The sequence below is a fragment of the Ambystoma mexicanum genome, chromosome 6p (genome assembly GCF_040938575.1).
Source record: "Ambystoma mexicanum isolate Mex_15411 chromosome 6p, UKY_AmexF1_1, whole genome shotgun sequence".
NCBI lineage: Eukaryota > Metazoa > Chordata > Amphibia > Caudata > Ambystomatidae > Ambystoma > Ambystoma mexicanum.
This window is the reverse complement of record NC_090935.1, coordinates 1,197,246,733-1,197,265,283: the sequence shown is the minus strand read 5'-3', so window position 1 is coordinate 1,197,265,283 and position 18,551 is coordinate 1,197,246,733. Positions and strand designations below refer to the sequence as shown.

General features: G+C 45.4%; 1 protein-coding gene across 3 annotated transcripts in view; it reads right to left on the bottom strand.

Annotated features, from left to right (window-relative positions):
- Positions 1–18,551, bottom strand: part of PCSK5 (proprotein convertase subtilisin/kexin type 5) — a 1,619,480-nt gene that overhangs the window by 1,103,143 nt on the left and 497,786 nt on the right. For all 3 annotated transcript variants that reach the window (XM_069625842.1, XM_069625844.1, XM_069625843.1), the window contains exon 7: positions 7,904–8,076. In XM_069625842.1, coding sequence (XP_069481943.1) covers positions 7,904–8,076 — 173 coding nt within the window. The remainder of the gene's footprint in view (positions 1–7,903; positions 8,077–18,551) is intronic.

Sequence of the window (18,551 nt, the reverse complement as noted above, 5' to 3'; positions counted from 1 at the left end):
GCAGGAAATGCAACCTCCAACCTTCTTCAACCAAAATGCCAAGTCTCGTGAAGAATCGAAGTATGGGGTGAGTTATAGCGATACTTACCTTCTCCCCTAACTCCCTTTAAAGGTTTGCTAACTTTTATAAAACCTAACACTTTGGCTTTGCCATTGCTTGTTCACACAAGCACTCTGAAAGTTGTGAACACATTTGTTAGTCAGTTTAACTCGTCTGCTGACACTTTGAACTGTTCACGGGACCCCAGCGATCCTACCTTCATTTTTGTCCAGCTTCACAAGCTGTGTGGAACTTTGCTGAACTTTTGGGCACAAGGCCCCAGACAATTTAGGGTTGTACCTATGAATTTCGAGTTAATTCTCTGGGGACTGGTAGTGCCAATACTAATATGTACCTTTCTTTTCAGGGGTTTGATATGTATTTTTCCCTACACCAGTAATTGTATACATGTATCGAATTTTAGTGCTGTGTGATAATATTACCAGTTAGTGGTCATTTTCCACTGTGCTATTTTCGCCATAAGTAAAGAAGTATTTGTATACCGGTTTGTATAAGTAGGTTCCTTGGCTGCTTTGCTGTGTGTGCTCATTGTGGACCCCTTACAAGCTCACCGCCTCTTGAGACTTAGCCCAGACCACTCGCCTTGCTACCTTGAACTGGTTTTCCTACAGCTCCCCAGAGTTGTCCCAGTCACAATATAGGTTGGCCTATAGCCCTAACAGTATATATTACCACTGCATTGTGACAGGGTCAATGTTCTGACCACGTCAAGAGGGAAAGCTACCCCTCCACACCTGGGGCAGGAGGCCCACTATGGTGTTTGCCAGAGCTCATCCTGCTGCAAGAGGGAGTTGAGAAGTTTCAGTCTCTCTCCTCTCCTTATGTGCCTGGTTGCAAGTTGGGAGTACCACTCTCCATCACCGCGTTCCTACCTTACACTCTGCGAACCATTGTTCTTTCTTTTCAGAACTACTGAATCCATTGGAGACCGGCGAGATACCCAACCCACGATAGAGGGAGAGAGAAGGAGCTCAAAAGCCATTTTGGCAGTAAAAGGCACCAGCAGGCCTGTGGGGGCAAACGAGAGGCTTAAGAAACCTTTCTAACTTGTGAGAGCCACCCCAGAGGGAAAGCCAGAAAGAGATTGGCTCCAGGAAGCAGATGAATAGAGTAACCAATGGGAGAGGGAGGAAGCACCAGAACAGTATGAGCGCCCCATAAAAAGGGATCAACCAGAAGCAGGGAGTGGGCACGATTCATGTGAGGTAGAGGAGATAGGAGGCAGACCAAGGGACCAGACGGTGGTAGGATGGTGGAAAGGAGCACGGAGGAGACTAAGAGCATGCAAGGTATTGGTTGGTGAAACAAAAGTGGTACTTGGGTGTGAGTGAGGTGAGTGACTGAGGGAAAGTTGCAGAATAGGTAAGTGAGTGAGAAGGATGACTTGGAGAGTGAAAGGAGGGTGAATGTAAGGGGAGAGGAGTGGGGAGTGGCAAGTAGAGGCATGGGGAGTGGCAAGTAGAGGCGTGGAGAGTAGCCTGTACAGGGGTGTGGATAATAGCAAGCACAGAGGAGTGGGGAGTAGTGAGCACGGCGAAGTGGAGGGTAGAGATAGAGGGGAAGAGCACTAGAGAGAGACAAACCGGAGAGAGAGAAAGATTGGGAGCTAGGAGGAGAGTAGGCAGGATGTGTGTAAACAATGGAGGGACAGAAGACGAGAGAGTGTGTAAAGTTGGAGGTAGAGTGAGTGCAAGAGTAGGAGGAAGGGAGAGGAACAAAATAACATCAGGCAATGGAATATTATATGACAGGTTATTTATAATGCGCTTAATACCCAGAGGTTTAAAAGCGCGGCCCCGGGGATCGAACCTGTGGTGCTCCGTGTCGCCTTGCTTCCAAGGCGAGCACATTGCCGGTGAGCTATCCTCCCAAGACGAATACAAGAGCATGGACGAGGAAGATCACTGCACCATTTCTGATTGTAAGATCCAAACATCAATGGGATATCAGGACATGTTTCACCTAGAAGAACCCCAGAGGAAGTGAGGGAGAGAAGGCTGCAGCATGTTTCCTCAAAGTAGCCAGCATCCTAGACAGTAGGGGTTACCAATCTGTAGTTACCAACATCGGGGAGAAGGAAGCCTGGGCCAAGGAGGCGGGAAGCACATAGGAGATGGGAGGGATAGCAATTAGTGTGCTGCTATTCTCGCACTCCAGACTCAGTTGGATACTGTGTAATAGAAACCGCTGAACAGCTTCTTGCATCATTGACGTTCTTAAGGCCATCTGCGACAGCAGTTATTTCAACACAATGGAGATGGACAGTGGAGAAGAAGGTATTATTTTATATGTAATTTATGAAAGAAGTGAGAAAAGATTTGGTAGAATAATTTCAAAAAGAGTATCAGCTCAGTCTGGGAGGCCTGTAAGGCTTTCCTAAAGGGGAGGATCAAGCAATCCTCAAAGAGATGGAAAAGGAGGAAACAGCAAGTATGCTCCTTTTGAAAACGTGTACAATGGTCTAGAGTCCGAGCAACGGAACTAGAGTCAAATAAGAAGAACTTCAGCCATTTTGCGAGAGTTGAAAACTCACAGAAAGGTATGGGGAGTCCTTTGAAAACTTAGTTAATATATCCCCCGAGGTTAAGGACTCTGGAGAATTTGTAACAGAGAGAAGATTGGCCGAATCCTGGCATGCAAAGTTAGTGAAGATCACAAAGAAATGTCATGGCCTCCATTTACAGACTAGGATCAGAGCTATAAGTGAACTCAGCCAGTCCCGCAGGTTTTTCAACAGTTCCTTCAAAATGGACACACAGGTACGCATCTGTCTCAATTCGAGATAGATAAGTACATGAAGACCTGGGCCTACCAAGCGTAGATGAAGATGCAACTTATTTCAAAGAAGTGATATCCTTAGAGGAGAAACAGGAGCAAGAACTCACAGAACTCCAGGAAGACCACCCCAGATGGATTGCCAAATAAACTTTACAAGTCAGTTTTGCCAATACTAGGACCCATTCTAAGACATTATTTAAAAACCGTATGATTAGCTCAATCACACCATGCACAACGCAATTATATCAATTCATAAACATGTCAAAAGTGCAAATGGTATAGACCAACATCATTAATAACATTGTTATATTTTACGATAAAATACTGCCCAACAGAACAAACAAAAAAGAAACATTGACTCGCAAAGCTCACAAAGTGCTTATGCCAGAAAGATCTCTGATCACACCGACATGAATTAATCAGAACCATCGACATTGCAGAAACCTGTAAATGAAAATTAGCACTTACTACGATTGATGAAGAAAAAACATTTGCTCATGTGAATTGGATGTTTTTTTAATGGTAGCAAGTTGAGTGTTGGAGAGACACTTGTTTAGGGGGTACAGGACTTACCTAAACACCTACAAGCTAGAATATTTTCACATGCTATTTTGCCCACATCTCTTATTTATCTAGGATTTATCTAGGGGCAGAGTTGTCTCCTCCCCCTAGTATGTGCTATGTGTATTGCTCTTCATCTAGTCTCATGACTGGTCTGAAAATCTAGTGGAGTATGTGCTTGAAATTGTGGGATAATCAGAAAAAACCCTATAAACAACCTAGGCTTAATTAATAAAGCAGGATGAACCTTTTGAGGAACAGGTAGACATCCACTGAAAACTACAAACACAGAAATAACGTAGTGGGATTAGAACATTGATGGCTCATGTCTGTGATTCAGATTGAAATGCAAAATTCAGTTTGTAGGCAGTTTTTTCAGAAGCTGCAGAGTCATTGGACAAGGTTGCCTTGGACTCTGACTAGATGCATGAATTTGATAATGGGCATTGCAACAAGGATCAAGTTCCTTTTTGATACCATCCCTGTGCATGTAAATGAATAATAATTGGCCCATCTCGCTCCTTCCTTTTGTCTCCAAATTGCTGGATTGTGTTAGATATACTAGTGTCTCTTCTACCCTAAATCTAGATTCGCTGCTTCCTGCTCTTCAATGTGGCTTCCATACCTCCTACTCAGCCGAAAGGGTTCTTCTCCACATTTCTAACTATACTCGCGGCTCGACACCTTAAACACTCTTCTATGATCTATCTGCAGCATTCAACACATTTGACCATTCTACCCTTCTTTCTGCTCTCGCCTCTTTGGGTTTTTGTGATTCTGTGCCCCAGTGGGCTCATTCCTATCGAACCAATCCTACCTTCTCCGACTCTTGGGTCAGCCAAACCTCTTCTGCCCGCCCCTTTCAATTTGGTGTTCCCCATGTATCTGTACTTGGACCACTCCTTTATTCTCTCTACATTATTCCTTTATCAGACCTTGTTTCTTCCTTCTATCTACCCTGTCATTTCTCTGCTGACTCGCACATCTTCCTGTCCTTTTCCTCTTTCACCAACTCTCTCTGTTCCAGAGCTTCTGCTTGCATTTTAGCTGTCTGATCATAGATGCACCAAAACTTTCTCAATCTTAATCCCATTCAAACAGATTTCCGTTTTGCTCCCCTCGCCTGGGCTTTTCTTACCCTCTACTCTCCTTTCCTTTACTTTTCAACTTCTACTATTAATTTAGGCGTTACTTTTGAGTCCTCCCTCTTCTCTAAACACATCTCCAACATTCCCCAGACCTGCCGTTTCCATCTTTATAATATTCACAGCGCTCGTACCTTACACTTTCTTTTCACACTGTCAAACTCCTAATCACATCTCTCTTCTTTCTTGTCTGGACTACTGTTCTGCCCTCCATATTGGCCTTCCTGCTTCCCCATCTTGCTCTTCTTCGTTCAGTCTATAATGCTTCTATTCGACGTATGTGCTCTCTATCCCCCCCCCCCCCTTGTGCTTTTATTACTGCCACTCTTCCCTCACACTTCTTCCTCGCGCGACTCTCGGATTCTTCATCATTTTCTCTGTATTGTGTTTAAATGTCGTCATGGTCTTGCCCCATCCGATCTTCCTGCCCTCATTTCTTTATACTCTCCTCCCCGCTCTGAATTATTAGACATACTCGCAGTACCTAAAGCACCCTGTGCTTCCATTTCCGTCCACACGCTTTACACGCCTGTAAGCTCTGGAACTCCCTTCCTCTCACGTTTGGTCACGCACTGTCCCCATATCTTCAATACACGATGCAAGACCCCATTTGTATCACAAACGTAATGGTTGCTTTTCTTATACTGTTGATTTATCCCAAAGCATCTTCAAACTAATTGTGCCGTTTTCCTATAGTCTGTAAAGCGCTTTGGTGAAAGCGGTTATTTTGGACACCAGCAAAATTGACTAAATTCCAACAAATTGAAATTCCAAAATGCCACATGTGCCAGGCAAAAGAGGCAGATGACCATCCATATGTTCCTCACCTCAACGAAAATCCAACCATTTTGGTAGGCTGTCGGAGACTCGGTTTTACAGATGTCAACATTAAGAGGCGGGCAGCAACGTAGTCATTTTTGGGGTGCTAGTTAGTTTTCTAAAGATCACTTGAAGCTCCCATTTACTTTCCTGAATTTGCTGCCAAAGTCACAGATTTGCAAAAGTCTAAACAAAGTAAGAATCTCCCCAAGAAAGGATGTGGGAAACCTTGGTGAGAAGATCACTGATGCTTGATAGGCGCCCGCCCCATGGCATAAATCCTGGCGAACACGCGCAGTTTTGGCATCAAGTAGAAAAGTGTCTCCATCATGCAAATACAACAGACATGGCAAATGGCCCAAGTCTAGTGATCGCTAGAGCCTAGTTTGGGGCTGCACAGAGGCTCGAGTCACTCAAGTTCCCAGAGATGAGTTCCCACAGCACAGTAATGAGAACTAAAGAAACCGAAAGAGAGAAGAATTCTACCATCCTAAACTAAGGCTCCCTGTGCAGATTTGCTTTTCTTCTTGTTTTTGATGTAGGCTCTTCATTTTTGCCTTAGTTATTTACAGTAAGTTGTTTTTACCTCTTCACTTTCAGTAGTCTTCATTTTTTGCAGAGTTTTAACTGTGTACCCTTTATTGACCCGTTCGCTGAGCACTCTATGAACCAGATGCTGGGCAAAATAGCGGTGACCAGTCAGGTGCAAATGCCCACTCATTAACGTTCATTAGCTAGGTTTTGACTGTGTCAGGACACACAGCAGAGAAAGCATGTGTAGGGGGGGCTGGATCTGGCAGCAGGCTTCCATCTTTTCATTTGAGATGCATGTGCAAACATGAGTTAAAGGGACAAAGTGGCCACTGTTGGTGCGGGCCTCAGTCCCACCTACATCCCAGATGTCAGCAGCTCAAGCAATCAAGTTGGAATTTGTCAGCCATGTTATCATTTCCAATTTGCAAACGGATGTCGCCTGCTCTGGGTAGCTGCGTAGCACTCAATGCTTTCCAACCGATATGAGGTGGCAAGGCACTGGCGCACCTTGTCGTGACCTGCAAGAAGGGCCCATACAATATTTACATGCGAAGGGGGAATTGCACTTCGCAATAGAGATTGCACAAAAAGGATGCTTTTAGAACATTCTGAGCTGGTGCTCTGCATTTACATATATGATATGGCATTTATAACGCGCCTGTACACAAGTGTTTCTAGGTGCGACAAGACAAGGAGGACAAAATAACAATCTTACTAGGCCTCGTGTCATTCACATCATGCAAGTTCAGGGAAGAGGGAAGGGGAGAAGTGCTAGTGGGGAGGGCAAAGGTGGGGGGGGGGGGGAGTGCAGTTAACTCACAAGTGCAGCCAGCAGGTGGCTCATAAGTGCAGAGAGAAGGGACTGTAGGGTTGCAGGGACAGACCCTTAAGTGATGGGGAGCACGGAGGCAGTGCGAGGGCAACTGGACAGGCAGGAGCCTGGGCCCCAGTTTCAGTGGGTGACCAGTGTGCAGAGCAGTCCGGTGCTCAGCAGGGGAGAAGAAGAGAGAAAGCAGAAGTGAAAAGGAAGGTCTTGAGTTGCTTCCGAAACCGGAGGTGGTTCTGCTCAAGTTTGAGAGAGGTAGGGAGGCTGTTCCAGAGGGAGGCCCCCAGCCGAGGAGATGGATCTTCCCCCCAACTCTCTACTTGGAGAAGTGTCTGACCCTCAGAGAGTTGGAGATTTAAAAAACCATATGCGTTCCACTACACCGGCATAGGAATGCATAGACTGGGCGAGTCGAAGTAGAAGAAATACCTTCTGTATCTTTGGGTTAGGCCTCTGGGATGTAGTCTGCTTCAGGCAAAGCTTAATAATACACCAAGGAAACAAACAGGATGGGCTTATTTTTGGTACATTTCGAATTGGGCATCGAGGAAGACGGCTTGAATTCATGTTGAGCTTAGTAGGGAGGATGGCATCCAGAATATTCAGATGGGGTGTGTGCAAAAGGAGGACACCAATGAATAAGGCATAAATAAGGGGTCATCTGAAAATTGTGGGGCTAATAGAATGGCCTTGGATCTGAATGAAGACAGCGGATAGCAGGTCAGATGGCAGAAAGGGGGAATACAGCCCAAAGAGAGGGATTGCAGTGAGGCACACACTGCTGGCTTCTACTTCTCAAGGCCCACACATGTAAATACAGCATCCACAATCCCGTCCACGAATGGTCACCAAGTGAGCGTGAACACCGTCCCCTCCACCACCTGCTTGCCCGAAAGAAAACAATCAAAAAGGCAGGAAAGCAAACCCAATCGGCATAGCCAGTCTCCTGCATTGCTCGACTGCCCAGGCTATGGACGCTACACATAACCTTTCCGGATCCCAAGGTGCAACACAAAATACTTCTTTACATGTACATCCAGGTGCTCTTTCGTACCCACTCGCCCACTGCCCAACCGACAAGACACTGTGTTGGAGAACAAGTTCATAAATTACGAGGCTTTAAAGGCATAGAAACATTCTAATACATCAATGGACGAGCGGATGGCAAGATCAACCTACCATTCGGATGCCATTCTCGAAGGCCTGACGAGCCAGAGAAGCAGGGCCGTCTACTGTTTTACCGTCGTCGTCGGGACCCCAGCTGGCGCTGTAGATGTGTATATGCTGGGGATTCAAGCTGAGAGACTTTGCCTCCACCATGTCTGTGACGTCCCCATCCAGCATGCGCACCCCTTGATTAACAAAAACAAGACACCGGGTATAAGAACCTCGCCTTAGAGCTCAAGGAGCAGAGACTGGATTTTTACGACAATTGGTGACATTTGCATGTATTTGCCGTTTACATTGTTCGAGGGAACACACAACTACCAACACAAGCAATTTTATTAAACAAAAGTACAACATAAGACGTTTGCCTGCAAATTGGTTTAGGATGACTTTAACAAAGAATTTTGTGAAAAGTAGTCCTAGGACAGCAAATAATAAGGAACTCGGAAAGTACCCTACAGGAAGGTCTCCTGTTTAGGTCACTAACATTCTTTCTCATTTCTTTTGCAGCCTCTATGGGCCCCGTCAGGGTTAAGGGACTCTCCTCCTCTGTTCTTTTAATTAGGCATATGGGGCCCTGCTCACCTTTCCACACCCAGAGATATAGTGGCCTGCTCATGCTTGTGCTTCTCCATTCCGGGATTCCGGGGGGGCTCTCTTACTTTGTTACACATCCCCTCTTCTGTCACTTACTACTTCTCACTGCTGCCATCAGACGAGGTGTCTCTTGTTCTAGAGGGGCGCTCCTCTCTCTCATGTGAGCCAATCTCTCATCTAGGGCCCAGGGGCTTTCTCCTACTCACTGGTGCGCACCCCTCCTTCCAGGGCTGGAGAAGACCACTGTTTGAGGTTCGTCAGGCTCCTTTTTCCGTCACTGCAGCACACCCCTCTTCTGGTGCTCTTCCCCCTCACAGAAGCCGACTCCACTTTCAGGGTTCAGTGGGGTCTCTTTCCCCCTCATTGAAGTATAACTCTCCTCTTGTGTCCAGAGGCCTCCTCTCCCCCTCACTGGAACACACCACTCTTTTAGGGTTCAGTGGGGCTCTTTTCCTCCCTCATCAGAGCACTCCCCTCCTGAAGGATCACGGGGCTCCAACACTCTGGTACTCTCCCACTTCCTAAACAAACTCCTCTTCAGCTTCCAGCCTAAAAAGGCACGGTCTGTGTTTCTTGGCCTCAGTTAAAAAGCACTAACCGTTCTTCCACTAGCTGAGGCAAACTTTCAAATATAATGGTTACTTGGTTTCCTATTCCAAGCCAGGGGAGTGAAGACTTAAGAGCTTGCTGCCTTCTTGGTTTGTGCCTGTTGCTCTGCTCCTGCTTTGCCTCCTGGCTGTCCCCCCCTGCACAGAAACTCATTTAGTCGGTTTCTGGTGGTTAAAAGGCCATTTAAAGGACAAGAAAACCCTCTAGTAAGACACGCCAGTGCAAAATCATTTCCATTTGGGAAAAGGGAAGGAAGTATTTATCTTCCCAAATGGGGCAGATGCAGGGGAGGCAAAAACCATTCCCCATCATATGTGCTGCTGGTTGCCGGCACAAGTTAGGCTTTTCCCTTCGAGGATCCACACCTGTTGACTAAGAGGCTTCTCTGGAAGTACTTGTGTTTCCCCATAGTTTATGTCTCTCTGAATCCATGAAAGACAGGGTGGAATCTGTTCTGGGTCTTGGATCTGTAAACCCGATGCATCCTGGGAGATGCAGTCCCATGGGACCTGGTAGTTTCTAACTAGTGTCTTTCTCGGGAGCTTTGGGAATCGTTTAGGGCTGGTCCTGTGAGTCCTACTCTCTGTCGGACTGGGGACTGGATGATATGTTTACACTGTCTGTCACAATCAGCCCAACGATCAACACTCACCTGCTGAAAAGAGGGGCACAGTCACCCCATAAAAGGGTAGAGTTTACTGAGGGGATAGTACTGCAATAGTTTATCAGGCAAGAAACCTAAACCTTTAAACATGAAAAATAAAAGACCTAAAAATCACTATTTTACTGCAACTTATTTGTTCCTCACAATATTAAATTGTACATTTTAAAGCATTAATGTCTAATGACTGATCTGTTTTTATTTTCAATTTACTCCTCCATTCATAGTTTTCCTATTTCTTCTGTCCACCAATGGTATTCTTTCATTAGACGGAACACCTCATCCCTTTGTACCCAGTTTCCGTAAAGGCCAAGCACAGTAAATGGGCTCCCCATGCAGCCTACCTACACAACATTGGAGGGTGAAGGAGAGCTCAGGTGTGTGGCTCCATGGGATTCCCAGGGAAACATCTACAAAGGAAAAGATGGAGCACAACAATCCCGATGCATGGTCTGGTGTCTTTTAGGGAAAAGTGTTGTAGGTAAACATGCGTGTTTCTTTTGTCAAATAGTTTAGGAGGGGAATAAGATCAGAATGTCGACAATAGCACAGCATGCGTACAAGCCAGGAAGCAGATTAGACGTCAGATCTTCTGGTTGGCAAGGTGAACTCCCTAGCCTCTTAACCAGCCAAAGGGTAACATTGGTCCTTTAGTCGGTATGGTAAAATACTCTCATAGAGTGCTTACTGGCAACATCCAGCCTATTTCTATGTACTTTGTATTCACATTTGAAGGAACCAATGAATAGGGAGACTGAGTTGTCAATGATCACAGAATGTAACAAAGGTGGGGAAGACGGGAGATTCTAATTTGTCAAAAAGTATACAACTTAGTAAAAGGGGGAAGCCAGGATTGGGGGGTTAGGGGAGCTGTTAGCAACTTTGAACATGAAAGGGGAGCGGCAGATTCGTTCTTCAGACATGTCCATTTTGAGGACATCCGATGAAACATTAGCACATTTCCCACTTACTATAGGAAATATTGTCATGTATGTAGCTTGTTTATAAACTAAAGCCTTAGCAGGGGACAACTGAGTCCAGAACAATGTAGGTAGGTTGAATACAAGGAGGGGCATAGCATGGGTGGGGCATAGGATGGGTGGGGCATAGGATGGGTTGGCCATGCAGGGTGGGTGTGGCCCAATCGGCATATCAGTTGCTCTAGGGTCCACCATGGGATTTGAAGAAATCCTTGCACAGTAAGGTGCTCAGTTCTTTCCTAAACCGCAAGGGTGATGGAGCCACGTGTAAAGAAATTGAATATGGCCATTAGTCGGCATGTAACCAGGAAAACCAGGAGGCCTTTTGTTAGTTTTTGCTTCTTGATCCTGCAGCTTCTGCAATTGCACTGCCTCCGTAGCATGAACATATTTCAGCTAAGTAAGGCAGCGCCTGAGTTGATCCAGTTTGGTGTGCAATATAGTCAGTTTTACAGGCGGTCCAGGCTGGTACTGGGAGGCAACGTACATCCGTTGGGATGGGAGAGCTGCATTCCAGTTTTTGTGACCGTTTTCCAATTTTTCAACATTAATCACAACTCTCCGCTATCCTCCAAACAATAACAACCAGCCACACTAACGTGGGGAGAGAGACACGGCTGCGGAAAAGGCCAGTGATATTGCGCGACATCCCTGACCGTACACAGAAAAGTTAAAAACAAGTGTACCCTGCAAAAAGTACTAATACTCCAAAACTATCGCCACTTGACTTCACTGGCGGAAGAGGCCGAATGCTTGGAGGCTAAGCAGAGCCAAGGTTTATATGGACAAGAGCGCGACGGGACACCCTGCAGGGGAGAAAAAAAGAAGGCGTCAACTAAATAACAAACGTAGGAGCACTTTGAGAAGGACATTATGGCAGGACTTCCACCAGGTGGGTCACCTTCAAAGGGTAGCGTCCACATCATGGCTTCAAACCTCATAGTCCAACTGCACATCCAATATGGAATTCATTCTTTAGCTTTCAAAAGCAAGGCCAATGGGGCCAAGTGCAGTTTCTCCAATAGGCTAAATTAATAAGAAATGGTCGTTCAAGTCTCCATGATCAATGCGCTCCTGACCTGCCACAGTTCTAAAAGTGCCGCCGCCGCCATTTGAAGCACCATGAGATGCTTCTACGCAAATGGATGAACTTAGTCACTTCGTGCTGCTTCTGCAGCGAAAAAGAGCATGACGCAAATGCCTAATAGTAACTGGGAGCACTGTCCCAGCAGAGCTCTTGTGGTGGCCTCTAACTTCACCCTTCCATTCTGACAGCAAAGAACTACTGAAAGGCAAAAGACATTTGACGTGTTCGAGTTACCCAGATTTGCAGTAAGGTATGGCATCATATCTACCAGGGAATGTGCGGTGCCCTTATGGTACACGCAGTTCCGGTCCCCACTTAAACGGCATGGGTAGTATAGCTCAGTGGCAAAGCTCCTGGAAGCAAGACGACAAAGAGCGGCACAGGTTCGAATCCCGGGTCCGCGCTTAGAAACTTCTTTCAGTATTAAGTGTGTTATAAAAAAAACATTCTAATAATAATCGGTAGCAGTCCAAGGATGGGGCACTATAAATGCATCATATATTAACACGTATTCCACCATTAATGCGTCCTATGTCCTTTTGCATTGCTTGCCCCTCCTAACGCAGCACAAAATATCTTACATTCCTCCGCTCACTGCGCCAGATTCAGTTGCCCCCGTCACCCGGCACCCCCACTCATCGTCCACCATGAGTCGCTGTTTACAGCCACTAGGTACAGTCATGTTGGGAGTGAAACATCTAGGCGCAAAGGGACAGGACATGGGATTAAGATGAACATGGCGCCAGAGCTGCCTTTTTCCTCAGAGACTGCTACATTACGCCCAGGCCACTAGGCCGAGCTTCTAGTTGCAGAAGAATGCGACCACCCAACCCAGATGCAGGTTTTACTTTCACTATTGACACCGCCATGGACAAGTCTGTGCAAGTGGGTCCCTAAGGCCAAGTTTCTGCGCAAGTCGTGGCTTATAAACACCCCGCGCTAAGTGTCTATAAAACCTTCTCAAGTGTGAGCTTCGGGCACATTCCTTACAATATCCACTGTCCTGGTTGACGTCGGTATTATTAAGAATTTTGCTCAGTTACAGGTCATATTTTTGCATAACCGATCAAATTTTAAAGACTCACCTGACATTCAATACAGGTAATGTATTCAGCAGTAGAATTGTTACTCCCGTCATCCTTCGCCCCCCCATTGCCCCACCGGCTGATTCCAGCGTGAAGGAGTTTTCGCCGGATTAATGGGGCAAGAAAAGTATTGATGAAACAAGTTATCTGGCGCAAACCCTGCACGGTTCCACTCGGCATTGAAAAACTACAAGTCCTCCATTATTATTCTATTGAGGCCCATTTAGAGGCCGCCCTAAGTTCACAGCCACTGACACCCATCTTTTCCAGCACCACAACGAAAGGAAATCCATGCAATCGAATCCAGGGATTTGTGGCTGCAGCACTTTAGAGATCTGGGACTAGTCAGCATTTCAGAGGCCGAGAAACATCGGTCGGCCTAAAAAACCCAAACAGGGTGTGTCTAGGGAGGTGCATGTCGAACATCGTAGGGTAGCTCATGGGCAACGAGTTTGTCTCGGAAGCAAGACAACACAGAGGAAAAAAGGTTCGAATCTTGGTACCGTGCTTAGAGACTGGTTTCTGGTATTAAGAGTGTTATAAAAGATTAATTCAGGACAAAGCTACACAACCAGAGCAGTTACTCTGTGTTGACTTTGGCTAAAAACGTGACATCCACATGAACCAGGTATTAGAGAAAATCGGATCCAAACCTAGTTTGATACTTGTGTGGTTTGCAGAATAGTTGTCCTCCCGCTGTGCAGCACGTTCTACTACATCAGTAAAAGCAGTAGGTAGAATGGATATGACTGGGGTTAAATTAGGATGTTGGTTGTTTCTGTGTCAGCAGGTGGGATTCGGAACTCACAGAGGACCCTGGCTACACCAGAGTTTCGACGCGCAAGCGTCTTGTCATTTTAAGTGCATATATTATAACATTCCTTCTTTAAATTGATTGATGCTTGCAATATTAAGCTCTGGGTAGAACCATTAACGCCCCGTGTTGGTCTTCCATTGGTCCTCTGGGATATGCCAACTGCCCTGCTCTAAGAACGTATTACCAGCCATTCAGTATGGGGCGGGGCCTGCTCGTCTATGCATCTCTTGGCAGCCTGCACTGCATCTTGGTTTACTCAATCAGTTGACAGTCTGAATTGTTCCAACAAGGCATGGAACACATGTAATAGTCTCCTCTCGGCAGTATGAGGAGCATTCTAGTGCATTAGGCTTGGCTTCCAAGGGCCAATGTTCATTCTTGTCACAGGTCATCATTTGGAAAAATCAAAGCACCAACCAATTCCACATTAAGGCCATCTTGGAGAGTGAGGGTTTTGCTCATGTTGGAATTGGTGCTCTTCCTTCCAGCAGTCTCCCAGGACACAGAGGATTTAAAACCTGTCTCCCAGGGCACAGAGGATTTAAAACCTGTCTCCCAGGGCACAGAGGATTTAAAACCTGTCTCCCAGGACACAGAGGATTTAAAACCCGTCTCCCACGGCACAGAGGATTTAAAACCTGTCTCCCAGGGAACAGAGGATTTAAAACCTGTCTCCCAGGACATAATTTAAAACCTGTCTCCCAGGACACAGAGGATTTAAAACCGGTCTCCCAGGACAATGAGGATTTAAAACCTGTCTCTCAGGACAGGATTTAAAACCCATCTCCCAGGACACAGAGGATTTAAAACCGGTCTAGAGGATTTTAAACCAGCATTTCAAAGGAGTTGGATTACACACCTGCAAATGCATTTATTTGGTGTTTTACAATGCACATCATGTGCACAAAGACCCTTCAGATGCCAAATCCAGCATGGAAAAGCCTGCCAAGATTGTGCTACGTGCCTCTGCAACACACATGGAGAAGAAAAAAAAAAGAAGGTTTGAGGTCTTAGGGTTGTCCTCTTAAGGCTCCTTCATTCTGAGACCAGTTTCTTACTCAATAAACATTGGGATTAGTTCATCGGGATCAAAGTGTGTGAATAATGCACAGGCCACTCTGCTGTGAACTCCAAACAGGACCGACATCTGAATTACGCCTTCCGAAGACCATGTCATCTTTCATAATGACAGTGACTTAGGCTGCAGTATCCATTCCTTAAAGAAACATTTATTTTCCATAACAAAAAAAAAGAATGTTCCCATGTTTTGGAACATTGGCTGCTAGCAGCCGATTTATAAAGCTTCTGACAAAACATCGAAATCATTTGAACACAATTCTTCACCTTGCTCCCATTTCCATCTTTACATTTTCTGAAAAGATGACTTGTGCTCCAAGAAACAGCTGAACAATTTCCTGTCTCAGCTGAAGGAATTCTCCATCTGTTATGAAATAATTCACTAAGAACGTTTTCCCATTAGTGTGGAGGCACAGCCAGAGAAATAATAACGTGTTTCCCTGTGGATGTACCGACATTTCCACAATAAATACACAACATGAACAAAACGCGCAGTAGTAGAGCATGGGACTTGGAGTAAAAAGTCCAATCCAAAATAGCTGACATTTTCAAATCACGTGCACCGACTGTTACTAGGGGTTCTTTCTGGACCTTGCAAAATGTAAAACAAACAAAAGCATGGCAGCGTCCATGAACGTGCGATGACCCACGCCTCGTTTCCAATCAACAAAAAAAGATGTCTGTTTCCAATAGGACCGGTTATCAACATGTCCACCCTTACAATTCCTCAAAGAACTCCCATTAACAATGTGTAGAGGAGCAGCCGAATTCCTCTGCAGGAAGTCCTGCCCCCCTCCTACATATATGCTGGAAGTCAGAAATTGTGCCATGCACGACACCAGTGGTTGTGTCTATTCTGCGGAGAGACTTTGAGAAAAGGTATCCACTAAGAAAAACCTATCTGATGTATCCTCGCAGAGATGACAATCTCTTGCAAGAGGTCCCCGAACAATTATGAAGATGAAAGGAAGAAGTAGGTGAAGTCACAAGAGATTAGCGTGGCACACTGAGAAGAAGAGGATGTTTAGACCATGTGGAATCTGATGACCAAGTAAAGAATCGAGTAAACTTTCATATGCAAAGTGAAGACTGCACGTGTAAAGAGCACTGCAGAAAATGCAAGCCATTTAATAACTGCACAGATGCATCAACGCAAGTAGACTAAGTGATAATAGAGGCTAGCTAGACTGCAGGAGGTGCCGCCATTACATAGTATCTGGACTTCGGTGTCCCAATTTTAGTAAGCTCAAACCCACAGAGAAAGAAGGATTGAAAGTTGTGTCACAGCAAGAAAGCAGCTGGAATCAAAGAAAGACTGAGAAAGGCCATTTGGCCCAATGTCAAAGACTGGAGCAGCCAAGAACTGGTTATCTATCCTCAAAGAACTGTGAAAGTGACAGGCTGAATCATCCCTTGTTAAGGTGCAAAGAAATAACACTGAGTGCCAAGTTTATTAATGTAATACAATTAAATGCTAGAAAATTGCAGTCTCCTGTCACGTGGGCTATGGATTGAAATAGAAGTTGGGCATGCAGCTCTAGACTTAAGCCTCCCATATATTCCCAGGAGCGAGGATACTTTGCAAGGCCAAGTTCAAAGGCAATCTCCATGGCAGAAGGCATGGGCGATGAGATGTTGGGCTAATTGGGTGGGGAGACTTGGTCAACGTTCACCCACTGACACCTGGCGTACCAGCTTACATACTGCTAGTGAGCTGCACAAGCATGCCAACCAATTATAGAAGGCCATGTAATGAAGAGCCTTATATTTTGATAGCCAATGATGAGCTGTGTGTCAAATAACTGTTGAAGATGACTTGCACTAGGGGTCGGCATAAGTGGTCTACCTGACTGTAGAAACCAAATCACAACCCAATCCATTATACAAAGTGTACTTAGATGTTCCCCTTGAGCCAACCACAACTCCCTGTAGGTGTTTGTTTGCCGCGTAGTATGACATCACGTATGACGAATTCTTACTATATAATTGTAATTTTCTATGAAATGCTTTGAGTTCTTAAATAAGATTATGCTGTGCGACGTCCATTGACGTCCGTTTTAACTCCCTGTTTTAGACAATTGATAATAAAACAGTTAAATGACTTTGCCTTCTTCATGAGTTGGTTTATTTGATGTAAGAGGTACTCTGCATCCCATCTACTGCACGATATGCTACTTCTGTAAGGGCCAGAAGCTCACAATATTTGGAGCTGTTACATGAGCATTTTCTTATGCCCTTTGATCAGGCTATGGTATTCTTTGGTAGTCATATTATATAGCAGATATTGCTACCATTTACCGGGTATTATTCTTATCTAGAAGTGCACTGCCAGAGCAACCGGAATGAAACCATATGCATAATAAAAGTACTTGTATCCTTCTTTTCAAGTTATTTTCAGGTAAATAAGAAAAATCATACCAAACAACCAGAGCATCATCCATGCATCAGGTCCAGATTCCACATCTGAAACGGTGCGGCATTCACTTGCCTACACACACTTGCATTACCCACATACCCAAATGCACCAAACACACACACATCATCCTCACACACACCCACAGACCCATAATCCACACCCACCATACACATCACCCGCACAGTGCATCACCCAAAAACACACACGCACAACTGCATCACATGTGCATGCCATCTCACAAACGTGCGTCACGTACATTTCTCATTCATTACAATCTATCCTGAACTATATTTCTGACTTTATATTCCCGTTGGAAGTTATTGGAACGTCTCTACTGGACAGCACAAACTACATGTTCCATAATGCACATTATGACAGCTTGAAAAACCTGGATATGCCTATATGAGAGAGAGAAATACAACCACAAGTAGTCCAAATGAACGGTTTTGCTTTCACTTATAAAGGCCCACAGAGGTAAGGAGGCAGATTACTTTCAGGTGTGGTGCTCGGGTGCTGCCAGTGAGCCCAATTTAGCCCAGGGTATTTCAGTACTAAAGCATCTTCCTGAAGGATCACTGTTCTTGCACGGAGTTTGTGTCCAGATCCTAGAGCTTTGAACCATAGCCTTCTGATGGATCTGTTGGTGTGGTTTCCTGAACCCTTTCCAGGTACATTGGTTCACTACCATGCAGCTCTCTGCATGCAGTCCCTGTGCTCTGTACCACCCTTGTTCCATGCCTCAAGTTCCCTGCTCTGTGTAGTAGAACTTGATATCTGCCTGCAATGTCCTTGGTTCCAGTTCAGAGGTTATACACAGCTTCCTTGTTACCAGCCTGCAGATTCCATCCTGGTTACTCCAGTCCATAGATACCAGTTTGGATTTCTGGTCCACAGAACCCTTATGATCAGTGTCCAGTCATCTTGTTTATTCTCCCCCCATTCTCTCTCTTGAACTGTAATTATAATGACTGCCGCTTCTTTCCTTGGATTTTTCTGTGAAGGTTTGTGATAATGTTCCTGGCCTCATTTAGCCTTGTGTGAATAAACCCTTTGTCCTGCGTTTGCCTCCTGTGTTTCCCACCAGGAACTCTCTGTCCCTTTCCTGTGTTGGGTCTCAGTATTATCCAGTGTGCTATATATTTACAGTGTCCTGGTTCCTGTTTCAGGAGGCAGTCCCTGTTCCATTTCGGCTGGACCCATACAGGTGATGATGCCTGAGGGCCCAGGCAGAGAAGTCCACTCTTGCTGCTTCTTTCTATGAACACTAGAGTGAAGCACAGAAGCCGCAAACCGCTCAGAAAGCTAGGTTTCTCCCTGGCATATGGGAAACC